Here is a 22068-nt window from a genome sequence, read left to right as displayed (position 1 = left end):
TCTACCACTCTGTCCCCCCAAGGCTGTGTATGTCCCCTTGTTGACCAGACATGACTGGAGAGTCTTTAAACAGAGAGCACATGTGTTGCATGGAGGAAGGTCTGCTGCAAACATCCATGCACGGCACTGCATGCAACTGCATGGGAAAGCATGCGACTGCATGGAGCTACATGGGCGTTGCTGTTGCTTGTCACTGTCTCCGTACCTTGGCTTCTGTAAAACTGTTGGGCCACATTGCTTGTTTACACTCAATAAACACTTCATACGGTATGGGCTAGAGCAGAGAGACATAAGCCCACTTACATGCTCCGCCAAGATCGGGGTGTCACAAATCAGTGTGCCTTAAATCTGCTGCATTCACATGAAATTACTCAGAATTACACTAGCCAACAAATATTATAGTAATGTATGCCTGGCCCAGGTTAGAGGCACAGAAATTGGCATGGTTGATTTTTAAAGCGGCTGTGCATTTTGCTTAATTGTTGGCTTAGCACACTAATCATTTGTCACACAGTTTTTTTTAGCAAGCAGATCAAAAGTTACAATGAATGCTGTGAAATACAGGGCATCTGTTAAACCTCTGCAAAAGTTGCCTCACTTTCATTTGTTGACTGCTATGCACACACTGTGAAAAATTGAGACTGTCTAAAAGTGGCGTTACCATCTCTCTGCGAATTGGAGGGATTTGTGTTTGTCTTTTCTTCCTCCAGGATTCAAATGAAACACAGCATATAAGTAATGAATCATTTTGGCAACAGTATTCTAATGCTTTTCAGCTATGCTATGTTAAAGCGGAAATATCCCTTCTTAAGTATTTTAAATTGTGGGCCATGCTTTGATAATATAATTGTTCCTTCTACTTTATTTTTATTAATCATTTCAAAGTTTTGCTATTGAAGCCAATTCCTATTTCCTTCACTATGAAAGCTGCAGTTTCCCTCCGAATTAAAAATAACTCCAGCAAAGAGCCATCTGTTTTTATAAGTCCGAAGTTTTCAAGTTTAAATTCACTCTTATTTATAAATTTACATACAAATATTTGTAAGGCGCAGAGTTTGGTGATGCTTGTTAGAAAACAGTGACTTAGCTTACATTTAAGAGATGGGGTTTGAAACATAGCAGAAAGCGACAGGATACAGAACCACACCTTTTATTGTAATACGACATCCTTATTTTGTGAAGCAAGGAAGTGTTTAGCATAATGTCAGGCCTTAGATCATCCCATGTATTTGCATAATATGCCACAAAATGAGGTGTTGGATTGTCATATAATTCCGGTGGCCCAGGTTACGAGCCATCTGTGCAGCAGTAATCATTTAGAAATGTTTTTCTAAATTGTAGCAGGTCCCGAGCTGCAAGATAGGAATAGTGCCTAGTACTGTACAACCCCCACAGTGTTCTACAGGAACACCACACAACACTGCAATTCCAAAGCACCAATATGAGGGTTCTTCATGGTATTTTTATTTCCCAAATGTTTCTCTCCATGGAGTCCTTCATTGGCCTCCTCTACCCCAGTGTTCTATAATGTATATGGTGTGACTTTCTTTTTAATTCCTTGTACCAGTGTCTTGAAGTCTTGTGTTATTGACACTTAATTATGAATTATTAGAACATTGGAATGTTGAGAGCTCCATTGCAGACAATGGAGTGCTCCCTGCTTCTACGGGTCGGTAAAGGCCTGCAGAGCAACATTCCAATGTTCTACAAAGGCCTCTCGAAGTTCGAGGGGACTTATATCCCCTCGAGCTTCGAGAACCCTTTGTTTAATTTGTTAGAACATTCTGCCCCCTAGTGGCAGAATGTTCTAATAGCCTTATAGCCCTTCATAGCAGGGCTATACGGCTATTAAAGCCCCGCTGTTTCGTTAAAGTCCCTCCCCTTCGGCTCGAGCCTTTAACGATTCAGCTGGCCTTTAATAGCCGGTATAGCCCGCTACGGCGGGCTATAAGGCTATATTATAAACCAGAGACTGTAGTTGTTGAATAAAAAAGTGTGATCCTTTTGAACTGAGGCTGCCCAAAGTTCTGAGCAGGTATAAAAACCTGCTCTTCCAATGGAGGTCGCCGATCTAAATTAGGAGGCCAGGCTAAACCAGCTAAAAAAAATATATGGACCAATTACAGGTTCCCACTAATTCCAGTGGAGGTAGTAACTTAATTTCGATTGCAGGCCCCACAAATTTGCTGCAAATGCTTAACAGTCCACCCAGAGATTTGGGCTTCTGTAAGCAGAAAATCTCTAGTTTAAATACGGGGGAGAAATGAGGAATAACCAAGAGAATCAGGACCGGAAGTACCAATTCACAGATGATTTCTAAGAGGACCCTCAGGATCTACTTTATAATTCTTGTTAAATCTACCCTCAACCTACCCAACCCCCAGACCCATGGAAGTGCTGCTGCACCCGTATCAGTACCTCCAGAATAGCACCTTTAACCGCATCCGTGCGGCGCAGATTCTTCCCCGGTGCTGGACATTCCAGAACAGGGTGCGGTCGTGACGGAACCATTCCGTCATCAGCACAGCTCAACCGTGACTGATGACGGAATGGTTCCGTCACCAGCATCGAAGGGGTTAATGAGGCCAAACCCTCAATACTCATAAGCGGCCTCTTAGTGCTGTATTACCTACCCTTTCTTACTAGAATACCAAATAGGGTGACGTATAATAACAATCATATGCTGTATCCTTCAAACCTCAAACATTTAGGATCTTTAATGGATCTGGGATCTGGGATCAGAAGAGGCATAGATGGAGTTGAGCATAGATAAGTACCCAAGCCCAACAGGTCCGTGAGCGATAGCACAATCACTGCAGATTTAAGAATTGTCTGTGCTTTATCATTCTTCTTATAATTTCTTATACGTATGGCTAAAAGAGTGGATCCTAGAGGCAGATTCAAGTGCTATCATGGGAATTTAGTATTGGGATTCTGTAGGAACTCTCACTTAATCTCCACAACAAGGGAATCCATAAAGACCTTTAAGCACTCTTAGGATTGTGGCTCTACGGGTCTGTCGTCCCTACAAAGGCGGAGATCCTGGTAAAGTTCTGAAGCAAGTGCTCTACTATCTGATACATTTGATTCTAACCTAGAGCAAAAATATTGTTGATTGCAAAAGAACATCAAACGCTAACAGATGTATTTGCAATTTGCATCAAACCATAGGAAGACCCTTCTTACCGCATAGTAGAATTTGAATTTATTAAAGTGATTTTGGTGCATAGTACAAAACATAGCTTTCACACATAAGATTGAAAACAAAATATATAAAGATTAAAATGCATTTAAACACAAAACTAAAATCAGAACCAAATATGACTGACCCAAGAAGTCCATGAACATAGAACAGTGACTCACAAAGTGATAATAAAGAAACTAGGCACTGGAGGTGTTCTTGTTAAGCATTCTGGAATTTTGTACAGATGTCCAAACTGAGCCTCAAGTACAGGCCTGTTGCCCTGGTCACATGTCCCACAAGGTCGCTTAACAAAAATAATATTTGGTCTGCTTTATTTCCAAGTTGCTCTTAGTTATTATGTTAGACCTAGTCTTGCCCTAATGGCCCCAAACCAACATAAAATATTGCAGATCCTCTTCTTCACCACAAAGGCATTTGTCTGAAACCTCCGGATTGCGTTTGTTCTTAATCATTTTTTAAGGGACAGGTACCCTCCCCTGGCTAGGGAAAGCAGTCTTCTTTCTCTGTAATTTGCTAGCAGAAGAAGGTATTGATGGGTGTAGCGCATAGTAGAGGGTCCCTGTCTGTCAGCAATTACATTCTTACCAGTACCACAAGATATTGGCTGCTCAGAGACACAATGAGTCCCAAATACCTTGCGTGTGTATTTATGTAATAGTTTTTTTTAGCTCTCCTTCCACCAGACTGGCATTAAGGCACTTTACAGAATAAAATGAGAGATGCATATATAAGTAAAAAAGTGTAATAGGTCATATACCCCATACCAGGCACTATGAAGAGAAAAAAACACATAACCACATAGTGATGCAACTGAGAGTGTAGGGAGGAGAAGAGGAGGACTTGGGGTGGAGAGCAGGAGAGAAAGCAGGATGCACTAGGAAAAGTGAGGAACTCACACTTAGACAGGACACTCAGGAAAGGCGACTTTGACTTAAAAAAGATATAAAAGCTATACCGTTCTATTTCAAAACCTTCCCTAGTACACCTGTGGTGCAGGCAATTCCCACATAGTTGAAAGGTGGAATACATGAACAGGTGCAATGAAATACTATGTGCCAGATGGATTACCATTCTTTCTCACAGTACCTTTTCCCTCTTTCTGATGTAAATCTACCCAATCCCTTCACTCTTTTTAACTATCAACCTACCCATTATCAAATGTAAATATGTTTCTCGGACAATAAAGCACATCACTGCTTCCAGAAAAAAATGTTTGTCTCAAATTCTAAGTGGCATAATTCACCCAAGTCCTAGATAGAATAACCCACCCTCCAAGAACCAAACATTGCAACAACCATCCTGGGTGTGGTCCTCTCCCATCTATAAGATAGCAATGGCCTTCTAAGACAGTGTCAAAGACTTAATTCTCTCGGAAGTCGTTCTCATACACCACCCCGCTCCTCCAACGGATGAGGAAATGTGATCACATCCCTCACTTCCCACCAATGGAACTTCAGTGGATGCCTCTACAAGTCTTAGTAGATTTCATAACAGTAATGACAGGTACGCCCACATATCTGACCACTCATGGGGCCAATGCAGCACCAAGTATCTCCATATCTCCAGATGTGAAATTCAAGAATGATAAAGAAGGGACTAGGACACAAACCTTCTCAACTTTAGCAGCAGGATTGAGAACAGCAAGGTCACTGCATCGCTCTTGTAGTTGCGAAAGTAACACGCATCTGTATGAGTAGCAACTTGCCTGTCATTGATAAGGACCTCACAGCTTCCCCATCCTATAAGCCCATCTGATATGTACTCTCCACACTCTTTCCAACTGTACAGGATCGTGAATCTGTTCATAACTTCCTTACCAGCTTCACCATGTTATGTTGTTTCTTGTCTAGGAACATGCATAGATCTGTATACATGTAGCAGCATATTACCCCCTAACTGGCATTATCCAGGACGTAGCTTCCATTGGTGCAGTGGGTGGAGTGCACCAGGGCCCAGAAGACTGAGGCGCCTATTGAGCCCTGATCATTGCTGTGTTTTATCATTAAAACAGCAGCCGAAGGGGGACAGGGGGGGTGGGGGTCCTCTCCTTCTACTATGCCCATGCCACTGGGCCACTCTATTGGTTGTACCGTGTGTTCAGAGGTGGAACTCGATTCCTACTTTCTTTGAGGGTAAGTTAATCTGCACTTGAACAGATATGAAATAATCGAAGTCTACCAGAGATTGTGTGAGTTCACAAGAGGTGAAACAACTGGGTTAGAAAATGGATCCAGTGTCACAGGATTTAGGAGGCTCTTTCTCCATCAGAGAAGAAGCTCTGTTTCTGTTCAAGTGTTGTAATTCATAGGAATTAGGGATCCCTTATATCAGTAATATCCAATTTCTGACAATGATTATGTTTTCCAGGGGTCAGTGATGAGGACTGATGATGTGAACTCACCTGGATCTGATTAATTGGATCATTCCCTGGAGAAAAGATTACTTAATTCTCATTAGGAACATCCTACATACAATGTTCACCAATGTTCTCATGTTGTGGCAGTGACTTTCAGCCATTCCTGGATTCACAACCAAAAGTACTAAGGGCCTCAGTTAGGGAATGGCGGAGCAGGATGACTTACCTAACGCATCTGGTCCTGCTAACCCCTCAGTTCCCCCTGACCGATTTAGAGATGAGAGGTTCAATGAGCTTCCTTTGATGGACCCTGAAATGGCTCCACTGAAGTAACCACTCACATGACAGCCTGTCTGCCAGAGGATCACTAGGTCATAGGAATGTGCATACCACCCTAAAAAGGCAGGGCGACTGTCACTGATTTTCCCTGCCCGGGTCTTCCATGCAAAGGATGACGGACACAGGCAGGGTTAACGTGGAATGGCCAGCAGGGGAGTAACACAGTCCCCCGCATTCCCCGCGGCACAGACCCCCCCACCCCCCCAGCTGCAGGGGGCCCCTCAGCACAGTACTCAGGTCTGAGCACTCTGGATAAAATCCAGAGCAAGGGTCCCTCCTTGTACATTACAGGGGGGCCCCTTAAACTTTTATAACGCCACTCATGGCCAGGGCACCAAGGAAGAAAACTCCCACTGTGTCAGCCATTTGTTATTTTTTAGAGAAAACAAACTGCAGCATATAGAGTTTCTTTAATGTCCATAAACACAAACGTTTGTCTAGCATGTACTTATATGACATTTGCACAGCAAACCTGCAGTGCTGTGAGAAGAGGCACCCCAGCAGGGCTCCCTGCCAGACAGGTGAGGGTCGCGAGGGTGAAGGGTCTGACAGAACCCATAGTCTCCACCTCCCTGTCGGACCGGCAGGCCGTCGGCCAGTGTCTTCTATGATCACATCAGAATGCTGGGACATATAGGCCAATAGCCTCTGCAGGAAATATGAAGCTGCAAGTCCCAGTGGGCTCCATGTCTTAGGATGAAAAATATAGCACTGCCTTGAAGCTGTTTTCATGACCCGGGGACGTTGTTGCAGTGTCCAGTGATAGTCACAGACAGAGCTGGTGAGGCAGCCATTTAACTTGAAGGAATGTCACAGAATTAGAATGAAATGTAATGTGAAAGGCATTTCTAAAGCTTGCTGTTTCTCCAAGGAGTGTCTTGGCGATCTGCACCGTTGGTGAGATGTAGCTGAGAGAAGCAAATAATTGGTGGAATATGCACATTAGTTGTCCAATTCCTTGTGTACCCGTTGTTTTTGTATTTTTTTTTATGGGCATCGCAACTGACTGATGATTTTGGGACTGTGCTGTCTTAGAGTTAGGCATCTAAAATGGCTGCCATCGTTGAAGGCAGTGTATCATTGTGTTTTTGGGGAAGGCCGCTTGGCAGGGATCAGGATCTGGGTAGCCTTGAGTGAGAGGTGAGAAAAAGAGGGAGTGAAACAGGCTTGGCAGGGAGGGAGAGAGAAGGAGACGGACTGAGAGGTAAAGATAGAGAAGGAATGGGCTGCCAAAGGGAGGGTGGAGATGAAGGCGGGAAGGAAAGCACATAGAGGGAGTGCATGAAAGAAAAAAGGAACTGGGGCAGCTGGGAAAAGGGCAGACAAACACTGTTGTTGACTTGTACCCAAGAGCTGAGCTGCAGCTGGCATGGAGCCCACGGGGCAGCTTTGCCCTTGCCGCGGCTTGTTATTTGTAGCTAAAATGGAGCAGAACAAGCCTGCTGCTCAAGGGCTGCTGGGAACTTGGGAACCCGACTGAGGCAGCAGAGCGAGGAGGAGAGCTGAAGTGTGCATGAGGAAGACACTGGAGCGGACAGGGAAAAGAGCTGCAAGTTACTGGGGAGGAGGAGGGCTTCAGTGTGCTAGAGCTGCCATGTGTGAGGAGAGCTATGTGTACAGACGGGAAGACCTGAAATGGAAGGGGAGAGGGCGGTAGTGTACCGGTGGTGAGGAGATATGTGAAGACATCTGCATTGATTGTATTAGGAGACGCAGGTGCAGCAGAGAGGCTGACAACTGGAGTGTAAAAAGGAAAGAGCCCTGAGGCGTATTTACTACGATTTTGTGTGGGCGTCTCCATGGTGCAAAGTAACACGAAGCATTGCTTCGATGTACTCATCATTATAAATGCCCATGGGCACAGAGCAAAACTGAGCAGCTCCTGCATATTCCTTATGAAGTCCAGGCCCTTGAATGAGTCAGTGTGGGGAGCGTCAGATGAACCAGGGAAGAAGGAGGGCTGCCACGTGCTAGTGAGGAAAGATGAACCCATGGAAGTCTGAGACCTAAGCCCCATATCCAATAGAAATCCTAGCTGTGGGAGTCAATAGGAGCCCAATCCTCAAGCCCTGTAGCCAATAGAAATCTTAGCCCTGGAAAACAACACAGGCTTATGACCTTCAGCCAACAGAAACCCTAGCTGTGGGAACCAATAGAAGCCCAGACCCCACAGCCAATAGATAACACCCAGGAGAGCTGCACTTTGTGGTCAGAGCTTGGTTCTACCAAGAGGAAGACCTGCAGAATAGAGAGGAGAAGAAAGCCAAGTTTCTCCCAGCGCCAGAGGAGAGAGCCCCAAATGCACACTGGGAAGAGGAGAGCTGCAGTTTACCAGTGAATGAGAGCTGCACTGCACCAGCAGGAACAGAGGCACTGCAGCGAGAATAGGGGAATTGCATTTTATCACTGACAAACGCTGGACTGTCATTACCGAGAAACTATTACAGAGAAGTACCAGCAGAGCGAAGCCATCATAGAGAAGAATTCTGGCAACACATTTTATGTTTAGGATATTAAAAAAAGAATTGAGGAAATGTAAATTGCGGAGAACAAAGCAGAATATATAAAACATAAAAGGAGGAATGTTTAGGCTTATAAGTTAAAATAAGGGTCAGGTGCAAGACAATCAGTAGGATCAGAGTTGGAAGAAACTGAGGGTTATATTCAGGGTTGATTTTAGGTAAAGGTTGAGAGCCAAAATTGTGGTAAGGGAAAGTTTAAGAGAGAGGTTGAGGGTTCGAGGTTACCAGGAGGTTTAAAGTGTATGGTCAGGGAGGACTGTGTGTATAAAGGTTACAGTTAAGGTTGTGATTAGTGCAAAAGAATAGAGAGGTGCACTCAATGAAGTCAATAGCACTAAAAAGTTAATTAAGTATGTGAATCTTCTGTTCTTTTCTTTTCTTTAATGTATTCTTTATTTTCCTTTTTAAATACAACGGCGCACAGTTCCAAGTGGAATGGTTGTTCGAGTCTCCCAGGTTAGCTACAGTGTTGAGCTGAGGAAGTCAAAAAATATATTTGTCCTGGACCCCTTAAAGGAACGGCAAGGCGAACACAGGATAATGACTGGCGTCTGAACCAGTTACGATAATGTTCGTAGGGTACGGGACCTGTGAAAAGGTCTCTGTAGTCCCCTGCTCCTCCCTATGGATTATTGGAAGGCCCTACGAACATTATCGTAACTGGTTCAGATGCCAGTCATTATCCTGGGGTCCAGGACAAATATATTTTTTGACTTCCTCAGCTCAACACTGTAGCTAACCTGGGAGACTCGAACAACCATTCCACTTGGAACTGTGCGCCAATTTTATTCAGGAATACTTTGGGGTCATTTTGCGATCATTCTTCAACACCAGCTTCTCAGCCCTGATGAAATTCCCTAGGCACGAAAGAGAATGAAACGCGTTGGCTGTGCCGTTGTATTTTAAAAGGAAAATAAAGAATACATTAAAGAAAAGAACAGAAGATTCACATACTTAATGAACTTTTTTGTGCTATTGACTTCATTGAGTGCACCTCTCTATTCTTTTGTATTATTGCTCTGACAGACATCCTTGGCAGCAGATGGTGAGAGTGTATGCACCACTAACTATTAGGAAACAGACAAAGTTGATGTGCGAAACCTTGGTCAGCTGCTGTGTGCTTTGGTTTATTGTTTAATTCCAAGGTTGTGATTAGTGGCCTGGACTAGGCTAGTGGCAGGGCTAGTGTTAGGCTGCAGGTCAAAATTAGAGGTTTGGGGATGCATGAATTAAGGGTAGGGATTAAGTTTAGTTTTAAGGTTATGGTAAAGGGATTATCAGTGGCGTTGCAAAGGGGGGTGATTCCACCCCGCTCTTACCTGCCGCAAAGTAGGGATCACCCCCTTACCTGTGGCCATCGCGGGGTGGCAAAAGATAGGTCTGCCACGGGCGGCCAAAGATCTTGCTATGCCACCAGGGATTATGATTAGGGTTGATGGGCCCGATTGATAAAGGTAAAGTGAAACGAAAGTCTTACTTTACTACTTTCTGTATTCACAAAGAGCATTTACTACGTGTGAATACCTTTTTGTGAATACCAAAAGTCGTAAAGTCAACTTTTGATATTCACAAAGTCCACTTAAGAGTAGTAAATGTCCTTTGTGAATACCAAAAGTCGTAAAGTTAGACTTTCGTCTCACTTTACCTTTGTGAATCAGGCCCGATGTTATTGTTAGGGGATTACAATTCGGGTCAGGTGTTGATGTTAAAGTTAGAGTTATAGTATTAGAGTTTAAGATTTCAGTTTGTGTTAGTGTAAGTTTTTGGCCAAGACATCCTAAATGTTTTGAGTGCACAGCGCAAACTTTTTGGTTCAAAAGTGTTTTGCCTTGGAGGCTGACAGCAGTGGTGACCTAGATAAGAGTCCTCCGATTGATCAGCAGTATGGAACAAATCTCAACAGTTTCTCAGTGCCTGTCCAATTGTTGATGGCTGGTTCATGGACTGGAATAGTACAGGTTGATGGAGACAACCTGTAGCAGATATGTATTGTGTGAGTGTAAGAGGATTTTACTTGAAGATTGGTAATTATCTTTCCAGGTTCTTTCCTAGGGTGGTGCCATAATATAGTTGTCGTGGAAACTGGCACATTTTCAAGTGTCTTCTGAAGTGTAAATGCTCCTGAACGCTGCAAACCTTGGCTGATAGTGAGTTCCAGATCTTTGTGGCATGTACACAGAATCCAGTGCTTCGTATGGGCTTCTTATGGTAAGGTGGCATGATCGTCTTTGGTACAGGCCTGGAGAAGATTGCCCTGCTTTGTTTGTATTGCTTGAATTAACCTTGCAGCTATAGTGGTACTTTTCCTTTTTGATTCTCTCTGGACAATGCAGAGTGCAATGAACATTGCCCTTTTAACTAAAGGTTGTCAGTGGAGTGAGTGCACCACGAGAGTCATGTGTTCTCATGGGTGAAGGCAAAGAAGGAACCTTATAGCAGCATTTTGTGTTAGTTGTATTTTGCGTATGATGAATCTGGGTGCGCCCAAGTATTGAGTGTTGGTACTGTCAAGCTTGACAATTATGAGTTTGAGGATAGCATTGAATCTTTTGTTGGTATCCAGATATGGAAAGATGTGACACAATGGTTTTATTGTGTCAAAAGTATTTTTTGTGACATTGACATGTTCTGAGATTATGACTTCCTTGGGGTAGCATGTCTTTTGGTTTTCAGCTTGGTTGGGAATGGACATAGTTCCAGAATCTTGTTAAGTAAGCGTCTAACTTTTTCCCTTAAATAGGTTGTGAGATGGAGATCTTTAACGATTTTTGGAAGGGCTGGGTCTGAAGGTAATGTTGGTCATACTGAGCATTTACTTTTATGCTAATTTTGAGGAAACCTTTTTCTGAGAGGGTACTAAAAGTGTGTACTGGTGGAAGACTGCTTTTGTCTCATTGTATGGTGACTGGGTCATTTGTTGGGGTGATTTCTGTGATCTCTTTAATACAATCTTTGTTGGTTATGTAAAATTCAAGTGGCATGTCTTTGTGGTATGTGATTGCAAAGTCTTCGCAAAACATGCTTCAGTAATGAAAATGAGGTCTGGCATGGTTTCTGAGAGTAGATCAAAATATTGAAATTATTTTTGCTTATTTGAAAAGTAAGCCTTTTCGTTGTTGTGTTTTTTTCCTCTTGATAGCATGCTGCTTTGAGAGGGATGCTTGGTGGTGTAATATGGGAGGAGGAACAGAGACATAGGAGATATTTGTGTCGGTGGGTTCAAGGGTAGTCTGGTTGCAGGTTGAGGTGGAGGTGTAGGAAAGGTTGCCGGAGGGAACCTTGTGATCATGCTTTTGTGCCTTTCCATAATATTTTGTTTTCTCTTGACAAGTGACATTGCATTTGTCATTTGTTTGTGTTGTTTTGGTAGGTCTTGTGGTGCTGTTGACGAGACTATATGGGTGATATGGCCTTCAGTAATAGTTATATTCACCCTGTGAATGGATATGAGGGGTGTGTATTTAAGGTAGATAGTCTGTATGACGTAGTAGGAATTATAGCTTGCATAAAAAGTGAATGCTAAGCTGGAGTTGTAAAGGCGGAGATAAATAATTTTTGGTAGTAGGTCCATTCCAGGCCCAGCCAGGCAGTATTCCTAACCTTGCACCCATTTCCTGTCGTCGTGGCTGGATGCTGTAAACACTCTGTTTAGCTAACCCTAGTGATCAGATGACCTGGGCCAATACGAACCCTAGTTTTGGAACCAATGAGAGTCCTAGCTCTATTTCCATTAGAACCCTTATTTATAGGAATGAAAGGGAGCCCAAGCCCAAGTCCTACAATCAAAAGAAACTCTAGCCCTCGTAACCAATGAAAGGCCAAACCCTAACATCCAACCAACAGAACCCCTAGCACTTGAAACCAATAGGAGCCCAAGTTCTAAACCCTACAATCAATGGAAACCCTCACTGTGGGAACAAATGGGTGACCAAACCCTATGCCCTACAGCCAATAGAAACCGTAGCCCGATGAACCCATGGGAGTCTAAGACCTAAACCCCATATCCAATAGAAATTCTAGCTGTGGAAGTCAATAGTGGTAGTCAAGCCTTAAACCCTGTAGCCAATAGAAACCTTATCCCTGGAAAACAACAGGGGCTTAAGACCTTCAGCCAATGAAAAACCTAACTGTGGGAACCAATAGGAGCTCAGGCTCAACAGCCAATAGAAACCCTAGCTTTATAGATCAGGTCACGTTAAACTGAAGGGGCTGTGCAAGGTGGGAGGGGAGGAATAAAGCCTGTTCAGGTACCTCTTGACCCAGCCCAATCACTTAGACTGCAACTTGTGTGCGGTTGGGCAGGAAGCTGGTGCTCCAGTTAGAATCTCCCTGGTTACAGAATGGCCCAACACATACTTTTCACCTCCTATTCAACAATTCAACACTGCAGGTGAAGCTAAATTTAACCAATATGAAATGCTATTACACATTTTAAAATCCTTTTCTAAACACCCCAAACACTAGTGCTAACCTTGTGTGAGATACACAATTTAACAGAAACAAAACAGTAAACAGCCTCAAGAAGCTTACGCTAAGTTTTTAATTATTAACTTGTTTTTGGTCTTTTTGTTACCTTACTATATATATATATATTTTTAAAGAAGCACTTATCAGATGTACACGAGCAATTGATTGATTAAAATGAGAATTGCATATCAAAATTCCACCTGATCTTACCAATATTGTGCTGGACTTGTTCTCTGGACTGCTAGGAGGTCACAAAAGCTAGTGGGCTCCAAAAGAAGATGGCTGCTGTGGTTCCCCTTTCTCAAACTTTAGGGGCTGTGCAAGGTGGGATCAGAGGAGGAAGCTCTGTTCAGGTTACTCTGGGCCCAGCCCAATGACTTAGACTGCAAATGGAGTGCTGAGGTGGGCAGGGATGCACACACTGGACTTCTTGCCTGATGATGCCTATTGTTCAACAAAGACAGCATCACATATAACATCTTTAACACCTTCGCTGCTAGGTGTTTTCCCCTCCTGTGCTGAAGAATGCAGGATGCCAGTGTTTCATGACGAGCTCAGCTCGTCATCAGCACAGCTCAACCGTGCATCATGACGAGCTGAGCTCGTCATGAGCATGGAAAGGGTTAAGACTTGCTGTTAGGAAGCTCAGACCTCAGGTTCCTGTCAGTGTGCTCTTGCTTGGATGTGAGTACAGGGCTCAAGAACTGAGATATGGGGGTCAACGATGATCATGACACATAAATGCTACATCTTTCATCTCTGTTAAGAAACACGCAGCACAACCTAGTGTTCTTTTTGCTTCCTATTGGGCATGGTGTTAAAAATGACAATGGATTGGGATGCGACCCAAGTGATTACCAGTGGTTAAGATTAATTTAAGCCTTCCATCCATTACTTTTTTGTATACTACAGTGTGTCACTCTAAGTGGGATGGGTATGCCCAGACATGGGTCCCATGCACACTATGCCACTGGAACCAAGGTATACCAGGCTGTACTCTTCCCATTGGGGAAGGGACAAGACTGATTTGTATTTGGCTGGGTCCAAACTGAGGTGGCATGCTGTGCAAAATAACAATGGATTTGAATGCGACCCAAGCGATTATCATTGTCTGAGATTAATTCAAGCATTCCATCCATCACTTGTTGCCATACTATGGTGTGTCACATTTTGCATCAACAGGATATGAGTACAGACCACCCATTTTAAACAATAAACAACTTTGGCATATACAAAATTTGGTGGCTAGAATTTTCGATGGATAAAGAATGTGCACTTGTCAGTAATGCAGGCCTTGCGCTGTGTTCCTGTGTCTGAAATAGCAAACTCCCTGATTTATAGCTGGGTGGAGAAAGTTCTGAAGCCAACACTTGCATTCTGCCTACCATACCATCCTTTTAATGGAGGAATTCCAAGATTTAGCCCTTCCTTCACAAATAGGATTTCCCATTACCTCTAATCTGTAAGTCAGACTCCAGGTATTTTTCTTTAATAGACAGATTCCTTCATCTGCTTTTCCGGATTCCTGATATTTACCAAGAGGCTCCCTATGTTTCACCTAGGCCTTCAACCTTACAGTAGCCCTCTTATAAAGTGGCAAAGATTGTGGTTGGGCATTCTAAGTTCAGACATTTGAACTATGGGACTCTCTAATACATTCTTAATAAATTACTCCTCTTCAATGTCCATATAGAGTAGAAAACATGGCTATAGACACCCATGGCTCAGTTCAGTCGACTCCCTTATTCCACCAACCACGGCAGAGCATTATTCAAGAAATTCTATCACAACAAGCAGCCACTTTTACCTTGAGCCACCTCTCACCATATAAACACTATTACCAAACAGCGCCTCCCAGATCCAACCATTACCAGAACCATCTCTTACCAGAGTAATCTCTTAGAAAAGACACTTCTCACCCAAGATAACTTTCACCATCCATAAACACTGCTCACCACAGCCAATTCTCACCGGAGCGCCCACTCACAAAGCCACCTCTCAACAGAACATTTAATTACCAGAACCACTTCAGACTGATCACCTTTCACTAAAACTTCCTCGCATAGAGCACCTCATATGGAGTGACCACTCACCTCTTGCTGATCCGCCTTTTACCGAAGCCACCTCTCAGCAATCTATCTCTTGCCGAGCCACTTCTCACTAGAGGTGCCGCTCACCAGATTCACTTGTCACCAAATTACCACTCACAAAGCCATCTCATAACAAAACCACCCATTACCAGAACTACATTTCCAAAACCATTTGTTACCAAAGCTTCCACTCAGAGGACCACTTCCCACAGACCGTCCCTCACTAGAACCACACCTCAATAGACACCCTTCAGGAGAAAAACCTCTCTTCAGACCCACCTCTCACCAATGCTACCTCTGACCAAATCAACCAATCACAGAGCCACCGCTATCAGCACCGCCTTTTACAAAAGCAACCTCTCAACAGTCTCCCATTGCCAGAACAACCTTCAGCATAACCGTCTCTTGCTGAAGCTACTTCTCAGCCTTTGGCCAAAGCCACCTCTCATCAAATCAACATCTCACAAAGCCCTATCTCAACACTCACCTTCCACAAGAACCGTCTCTCGCCAAAACTGCTTCACACTAAACCCAGGTGAAACTCTCAAAATCTATGTGAATTTTGTGAAATGCCCAAAAATTTGGTGAAATTAAGCAAATTGCTTAATACTGGTCCGGCACCTCGCATCAAAATAGACACAAGGACACATTTCTCACAAGAAATGGAGCAAAATCACAAGTGACGGAAACAATATCTGCTCACGATCGGGTTGCCTGCGTTGTTCCCTCCTCCCACGGTGGGTTTTTGTCCTGAACAAAATATTTTTAAATGCTTTGTATCCAAAATGGACCCAAGGATGAATTTTACGCTAAAAATTGTGCAAAATTGCGTGTGACGCCGTCTCTCTCTAGACCAACACTCTCCAGAACCCCTTTCTGTCTAGCCCTAAAAGCACAGCTGTTATTGTCTGTTCATTATAATTGTGGCTTTCTGTTATTGCCTCTGTCCAACACTAACTGCACTGTTGCCCAAATGTCTTTCTCCAGCACGAGTTTACTTCTGTGTTGTCCTCCATTTGCAGCTGTACATGGGGCGCAAAGTGCTATATTAAATGTCCAGCATGGCACGCACACTTGACATTATTCTCTGTGTTGCACCCAGTAAACTGAAGCACCCAAAGTATACTTGTATCTGAATAGTGGACCCGGGGCCAGATGTACATACCATTGTGCTTGCGATTAGCTACCAGAGAATATTTTGAAACCACATTTCGGTTGTAAAACATTCACACATACCACTGCGAGTTGCTGTTAGCAAGGGACGCCCTTAACATGCCCCCTCCTAATACCGAATAGTTATCCCATTTTTTGACTCGGTAATAGGTTACCGAATTGCACAATAGGGTTTGTACATTCCAAAAAGTTTTTTTTGTGGTTGCAAACGGACCGATTCTGCAAATCAGGCCATCTGCGAGCTCAAAAAAGGTCCGCACATCTGGCTCTAGATGCCGTTCTGGCACACACTGGCTCTTTAATTTACTTTGTGCAGCACTGATTACACAGCTACCATTCTATGTGCACTTATCTTCCATTCCTTTACACTGTCATTAATGCTTAGAAGAGAACACACTTCCAGTCAGCACTGAGTACTGTGCAAGGAATCTAAGTGCAGAAGTATCCGATTCCCTGCACACAGTGCCCAATGCTCAGGAGACAGGACTTCTTTCATATTCTTTTCCTCTTTCCACAGATCTTTAGAAACCGTGCCCACGAGAACCTGGGAGCGGATGAATACCCGAGCCACCGGTGTGCCCACGACGAGGACTATTTGGCACAGCTGCATCCTGACTACCCTCCCTCGTCATACCCGTCTCAGCATCAGTACCCCCGTCGGGCTGCAGATGCCCCCTACTGCTACCCCCCTCCCGGCTCCCGAGCACCCTATGTGTGTCCCAAAGAGCAGTATGTGTAAGTTCACTGCCAGCGGAAAGGGGGCAGGGCCTGAGCACTCTTCATGGCTCCTCCCAACCAGCATAGACTTTTCCTATTCTTGGCATTGGATCCTCCGATCCGGGCGTTGACTTTTTCCTATCTTGGGTATTTGCTCCTCCTGCCCGGCACTGAACTTTCCTGTCCTGAGTGCTGGATACTCCCAAGTGGATGCTGCAATTCTGACCTGAGTGTTGACTCCTACCAACAGACATTGACCTTCCTGTTCTGGCTGTTGTGGCCTTCAAATTGGGTATTGCCACTTCCTGGCTGCTAGCTCCTTTTAGCTTGACATTGATGTTTCCTGTCATGTTTGTTTGTTTGTTTCTCTGAACTGACGCTACATTTTTGTATCCTGGGTACGGACTCCGACCAGGTGAGCACTGACTCTTCCTACTTCTGGTTTTGACTCCTCCTGATCAGCACTGACTTTTTCAGTCCTGGGTGGGGGCTGATCCCTATCGACTTGTGTCTGATCCTCCTCTTGGCACTGAGATTTTCTGCAGTGGTCACCGGCCTTTGAAGCCTGAATACTGGTTCTGTCAATCTGTCCCTTGGTTCACCCTGTCCTAGCCTTGCTCAGACTGAGTGTTCCATTCTGCTGCTGAACACATCTGGTATTATTGACATGTTTTCTGGCTGAGTCCAATAAGAGATCTGACTTATCAAGTGCAAGGTGCTGACTTCGACGAACTTGACTCATATTCTGGCTTCACTCGGCGTAGGCTCCAAATGCTCTTGTTCGTGGTCAGTGTTCTAGCTTCTCGCTCGCCAAGCTAAGGCTTCTCTCGACCCAGGTTCTGACACTTGCCTGGTGTTCTGTTATCTTTAAGTCCAGTCTCTGGCTTCTGATGTCCTTTGTCTTTGTACTTGCTCCTCACTACTAAACTCTGGCTCATCATGTCCTTCATGTGAGAAATTTGACCCTTTTGTTGGTCTTGAGCTAGATTGAACACTGTTACATTTAGACGGCCGGATTCAGGTGAGCGACATGGCAGTATCAGTTAGAGGTGGTTCATCGTTTCATTTTCCACAAAACTCAGCATATAACATCATTAGTCTTCTAACGCTTACAACATATGGTCATTGAAAATAGTCATCTGGAAATTAACATGTTCCATCAAAATGCAGTTCCTTCCAACATAGCTCCAAGACTCTTTGCTGATGACATCACAGAACACGTTGTCATTTAGTGACCATATCACACAGCGAACTGGCATTTCGATGATCATAACCTAGTGGATGCTGTCTCTCTTCTGATGACATCACAAATCATACTGTTTGGCTACTGATTACATCAAAGATTATATTTGATCACTGGTGATGCATATTGTTTGGCTGCATACAATATTTTACTGCTGAAGGTATACCAGAAGTCTTTGATAACTGCAGATAACATAAAAGAGCACATTCTCCTGAGCTGATGACATCAGAGAGTACAGTATCTATCTTCCCATGATGTAGCAGAGCAAGCCGCCTTACTGTACTACACCTAACGAGATCTCAGAGATTATTATTTATCTCGCGATAGAATCAAAGACCACGCTGTCCCATTGTTTATATCTTAGGCAATAGTAGTTCTCTGGAGATGACATCACATTGCGCATTATTTACAGTTCATGAATCATATTGTGGCACTGATGATGACGTCACTGAGAACAGCTTTTCACTGCTGCCGCCACAAACCCCAGGTTGTTTCAGATGCAGAGCAGCTTCTTCCATGGTGATGACATCATAGTCCATGCTGTCACGTAATCACTAGGCCATTACTTGGCCTAATTGTACGTTTCGTGGCTGTGGGACATCTACCCAAAAGCGCCTGATGCCCCTATTATATATTTAGAACGCATGGAGGCCCTATACATTCTAAATAGGGCTGAGGGGACATTTTCCCCTTTTACCAAATGTCCCGCACCGATCAATCTCTAAATGAGAACCAATTTCCTCATCGAGTCATCAATAATGCAGTATTCTTTTTTTTCATAATTGCAAACAGACTATCACAGACTCTGGTAATTGATCAGAAAATGTACTTTCTACGTGTGCCCAGAAGCTATTCACTCTGAAAGCTTCCAACGAATCAGTCATAAATCTACTCAGCGGGGCCCAAGAACCAGAGAGGCAGGCTGCGCATGCAGGGCTGGACCGCGCCTTTCTCAGGTAACTGTCGTCCGTGAGCACTCGAGGCGCGCGCTCCTCGCTTTGCATGCTGGGGGCACAGCCAAGGCAGGCAGCTCTGCTTTCAGCCCAGGTGCGCTGGGGCCCACCCAAAGTCAGACATTCACTTGGAGGGCACAAGCCAAGTATGTTGGCGGAAATAAAAAAAATAATTTGGAACCCCTCCAGATGCGTGGGCACCAGCTGCTGGCGAGGACAGCAATCACATAATTCGCCCTTATTAGGAATTCTGCACAGTCTACTACATCTATAATGTGATTATTTCAAAAAATCCCCAGCCTCCGAGTGGAAAATAAAGAACATTTCGCCACCACCCTCCCCATCCGAGAGGGAAATATGGATCGGGCCCCATCTTGAAATGAAAAATCAATCTCCCCAGCCAGGAGCTGTAGTATTTATTTTTCGGTTGCGTCATAGCTGGTCCGGGCATTGATTCTGTGGCACTGCCAAGGGGGGCCAGCTCTCTCCGATGCATTGTTTTAATGCCTGGGCCTGTTAAGGGCCAATTGAGGGGAAGAGGGCAGGAGGCATCTGCTGCCTGAGAGCTCAGGGAGAAAAAGAGGGAGCAAACGACAGCTGATAGTAAGGGAAAAAACTCAGCAAAATGAGACGTGCCCACACTGGTGACAGAGACAGATGCATAACCTAATACGAGAGAAAAGGGCTCTGTATGGAAAGAGAGACAAGGAGAGTTGGGCAAGAAGGCAGTAAATACATATAAAAAAAGTAAAGACATATAAAAGAAAGGAAGAACAAACAAAGCAATAGCATGAAAGCAGGGAAATAAACAGGAGGCACAAATAACAGATGAATATAGTGGTATTGGAAGAATAACAAGCCTTGGCAAAGCCATCTATATCAATGCGTGCAGATTGGGGGTTTGCAAACTGCACAAATGTAAATCCAATTAGCATTTCCAGTGATTGTTTGTGGACTGGTGAGCAAGCGCAGGCAAACATTTCTGAAAAACTGATGCTACAGAAAAAAGGTTGATTTATTTTCTGTAGCATTCATCTAACAGGTGCTTTTGTCAGTGGCCACTCCCAGTGCTACTGGATGCTTATAATTTGATTAGAAACATGGGGACCGTCTTGGCATAGCAACCCACAATGGAGTATGCTGCATTCTAATTCAAGACGGCACCATAGTTATATCTGTCGGTAAGCGGCCTGCTTGCACTGGGGAGTGAGCACTGATAAAAGCACTTGAAGAATGGAGGGTACAGATAGTTAAGCAAACTTGTTTTTTTTGCAGGATCCATTTTTTACATATTTTCATCAAGACGGTATCCCCAACTGTACTAGGCCAGTTTAATTTGTAAAAGAGTCACCCATGCATCCTAATGGCAGTGGATGGATACACCCAAAAAGCCAATAGAAAAACAATGATACCGAAATACTCTTGTGGGCTGATCCAAGGTATGATTGGCAATGTCTCAAGCCAAAGGCTAAAGGCTCTTGAATAATAGAAGCCAATCGCTGAAGGAGAGTGACCCTAATCCTCCTGCAGTAGCGGAGATTGCAATATGTTCCCCATTGCCACATGTGGTGCGAGCTCCATACAGGTAAAACCTACAAAGGAACAGAGGTATGAAGAAAAGAACAAGGAAATAGTACACTAGTGAGAAGCAAAGAAGAGTGCATCAGTTGGACAGAAAAGGCAAGCAGGATAAGAGAGGAATCAAAACAAATAGAGCAGTGAGAAAGAAAGGAACAACAACGACTGAAAAAGGCTAGGGGACAATGATACATCAAAAACATGCGGTATGAGAGAAAGGAGGAAAAAAGCAATTAAAAAAGTCTGGAAGCTAGAATATCATCAGAGAGCAAAACTAACAAAAGAATAAACAGCTTGTTAGAGTAAAAAAAGACTCAGTCAGAGTAAAAAGAACACAATATAAATGGAGAAAGGCATGCATAAAAAAGGGTAAAAAAAAACAGAGAAAGGGAGAGAGCAAGAGACTTCAGATCAGGAGGAAATATAGAAAGAGGAGAATGGAGAAACTGGGGACACTGTGCAGGATGAGCTCAGAAGCATCATTGTCTTTTGCAGATGGAATAATGCAATTTCCCCGCTAAGCTCCAGGCTTTATCCCTTACAGCTGCATTTGGAAGTGACCTCGGGCAGAATTGCCAATGAGTTTTTGTTTGCATTTTTTATATAATCTGAGAGATAAAAGCTGGGCTGGCGGACACGCTGGAGGGAGGTAGGGAGGGAGGTGCACTCAGCTCTCCCGTTTCCCATGCTTGTGACTATGAACATTGGATACCTGGGACTTGAAGGCTGTGTGCCTGTGAGGGTGTGGCAGCTGGAAACCTTCACTCACCAACTCACCCTCAGGTCTGTACAGTGAAATTATCTCTGCTTCTCTAACTAAACTTTGATTGAGCAGTTCTGATTAGGACAGATGTCCTTCTGTCAATGCCTCGCCGTCTCTCTTGTCTGTCTTTATCTAGCTCTCAAACTATTCTCTCCATATAGCTATTCACTCACTTACGTGTATCTATGACTATCCGTCAGTCTGTTTCGAAGTACTGTTTGCAAGCACATATCACCAGAGGCTAAGGGCATCCAGTGGTGAATTTGTGCTGCGTCTCTCATCAGTTGGCAGATTGCACCAGCCCTCGTGCATCTCCTGTTAGAGCTGCCTAAAACAGAACCAACTCCTCACTATGAAAGTGGGCAGAGGATATGATGTAATGGCCAGAGCTGCCAACTTCGGAGGTGGGGAACCAGGCTCCAGTCTCGGCGTCGGCTCAACATTCTGGGATTCTGGGCAAATCACTTAGCTCCCTGTGCCTTCCATAAATGAATGTGTCCTTAACTGGTGCTCATGAAAAGTGCTGGTGTTGATGATTGAGTGCTGGCGCTGAGCACTGGAAACCACCGGCTCAAAATTAGCACTGAGGACATCCCGATTTTGAAAGAAGTAGCAGTTCCCGGCCTTTCACACCCAGCCCCAGGCAGACCGAGGGAATTTAT

General features: G+C 44.1%; 1 protein-coding gene across 2 annotated transcripts in view; it reads left to right on the top strand.

Moving 5' to 3' along the window:
* NECTIN1 (nectin cell adhesion molecule 1) overlaps positions 1–19611 on the top strand; it is a 445468-nt gene extending 425857 nt beyond the window's left edge. The window contains exon 9 of one of the 2 annotated variants that reach the window (XM_086956780.1): positions 16670–19611. In XM_086956780.1, coding sequence (XP_086812906.1) covers positions 16670–16891 — 222 coding nt within the window. In that variant the 3' untranslated portion in view covers positions 16892–19611. The remainder of the gene's footprint in view (positions 1–16669) is intronic. The other variant, XM_086956779.1, reaches the window with a different exon arrangement.
* The last annotated feature ends 2457 nt before the right edge of the window (positions 19612–22068 follow it).

This window comes from Lissotriton vulgaris, chromosome 2_1, assembly GCF_964263255.1.
Source record: "Lissotriton vulgaris chromosome 2_1, aLisVul1.2, whole genome shotgun sequence".
NCBI classification, from domain to species: Eukaryota; Metazoa; Chordata; class Amphibia; order Caudata; family Salamandridae; genus Lissotriton; species Lissotriton vulgaris.
This window is presented reverse-complemented; position numbering and strand designations above follow the sequence as displayed.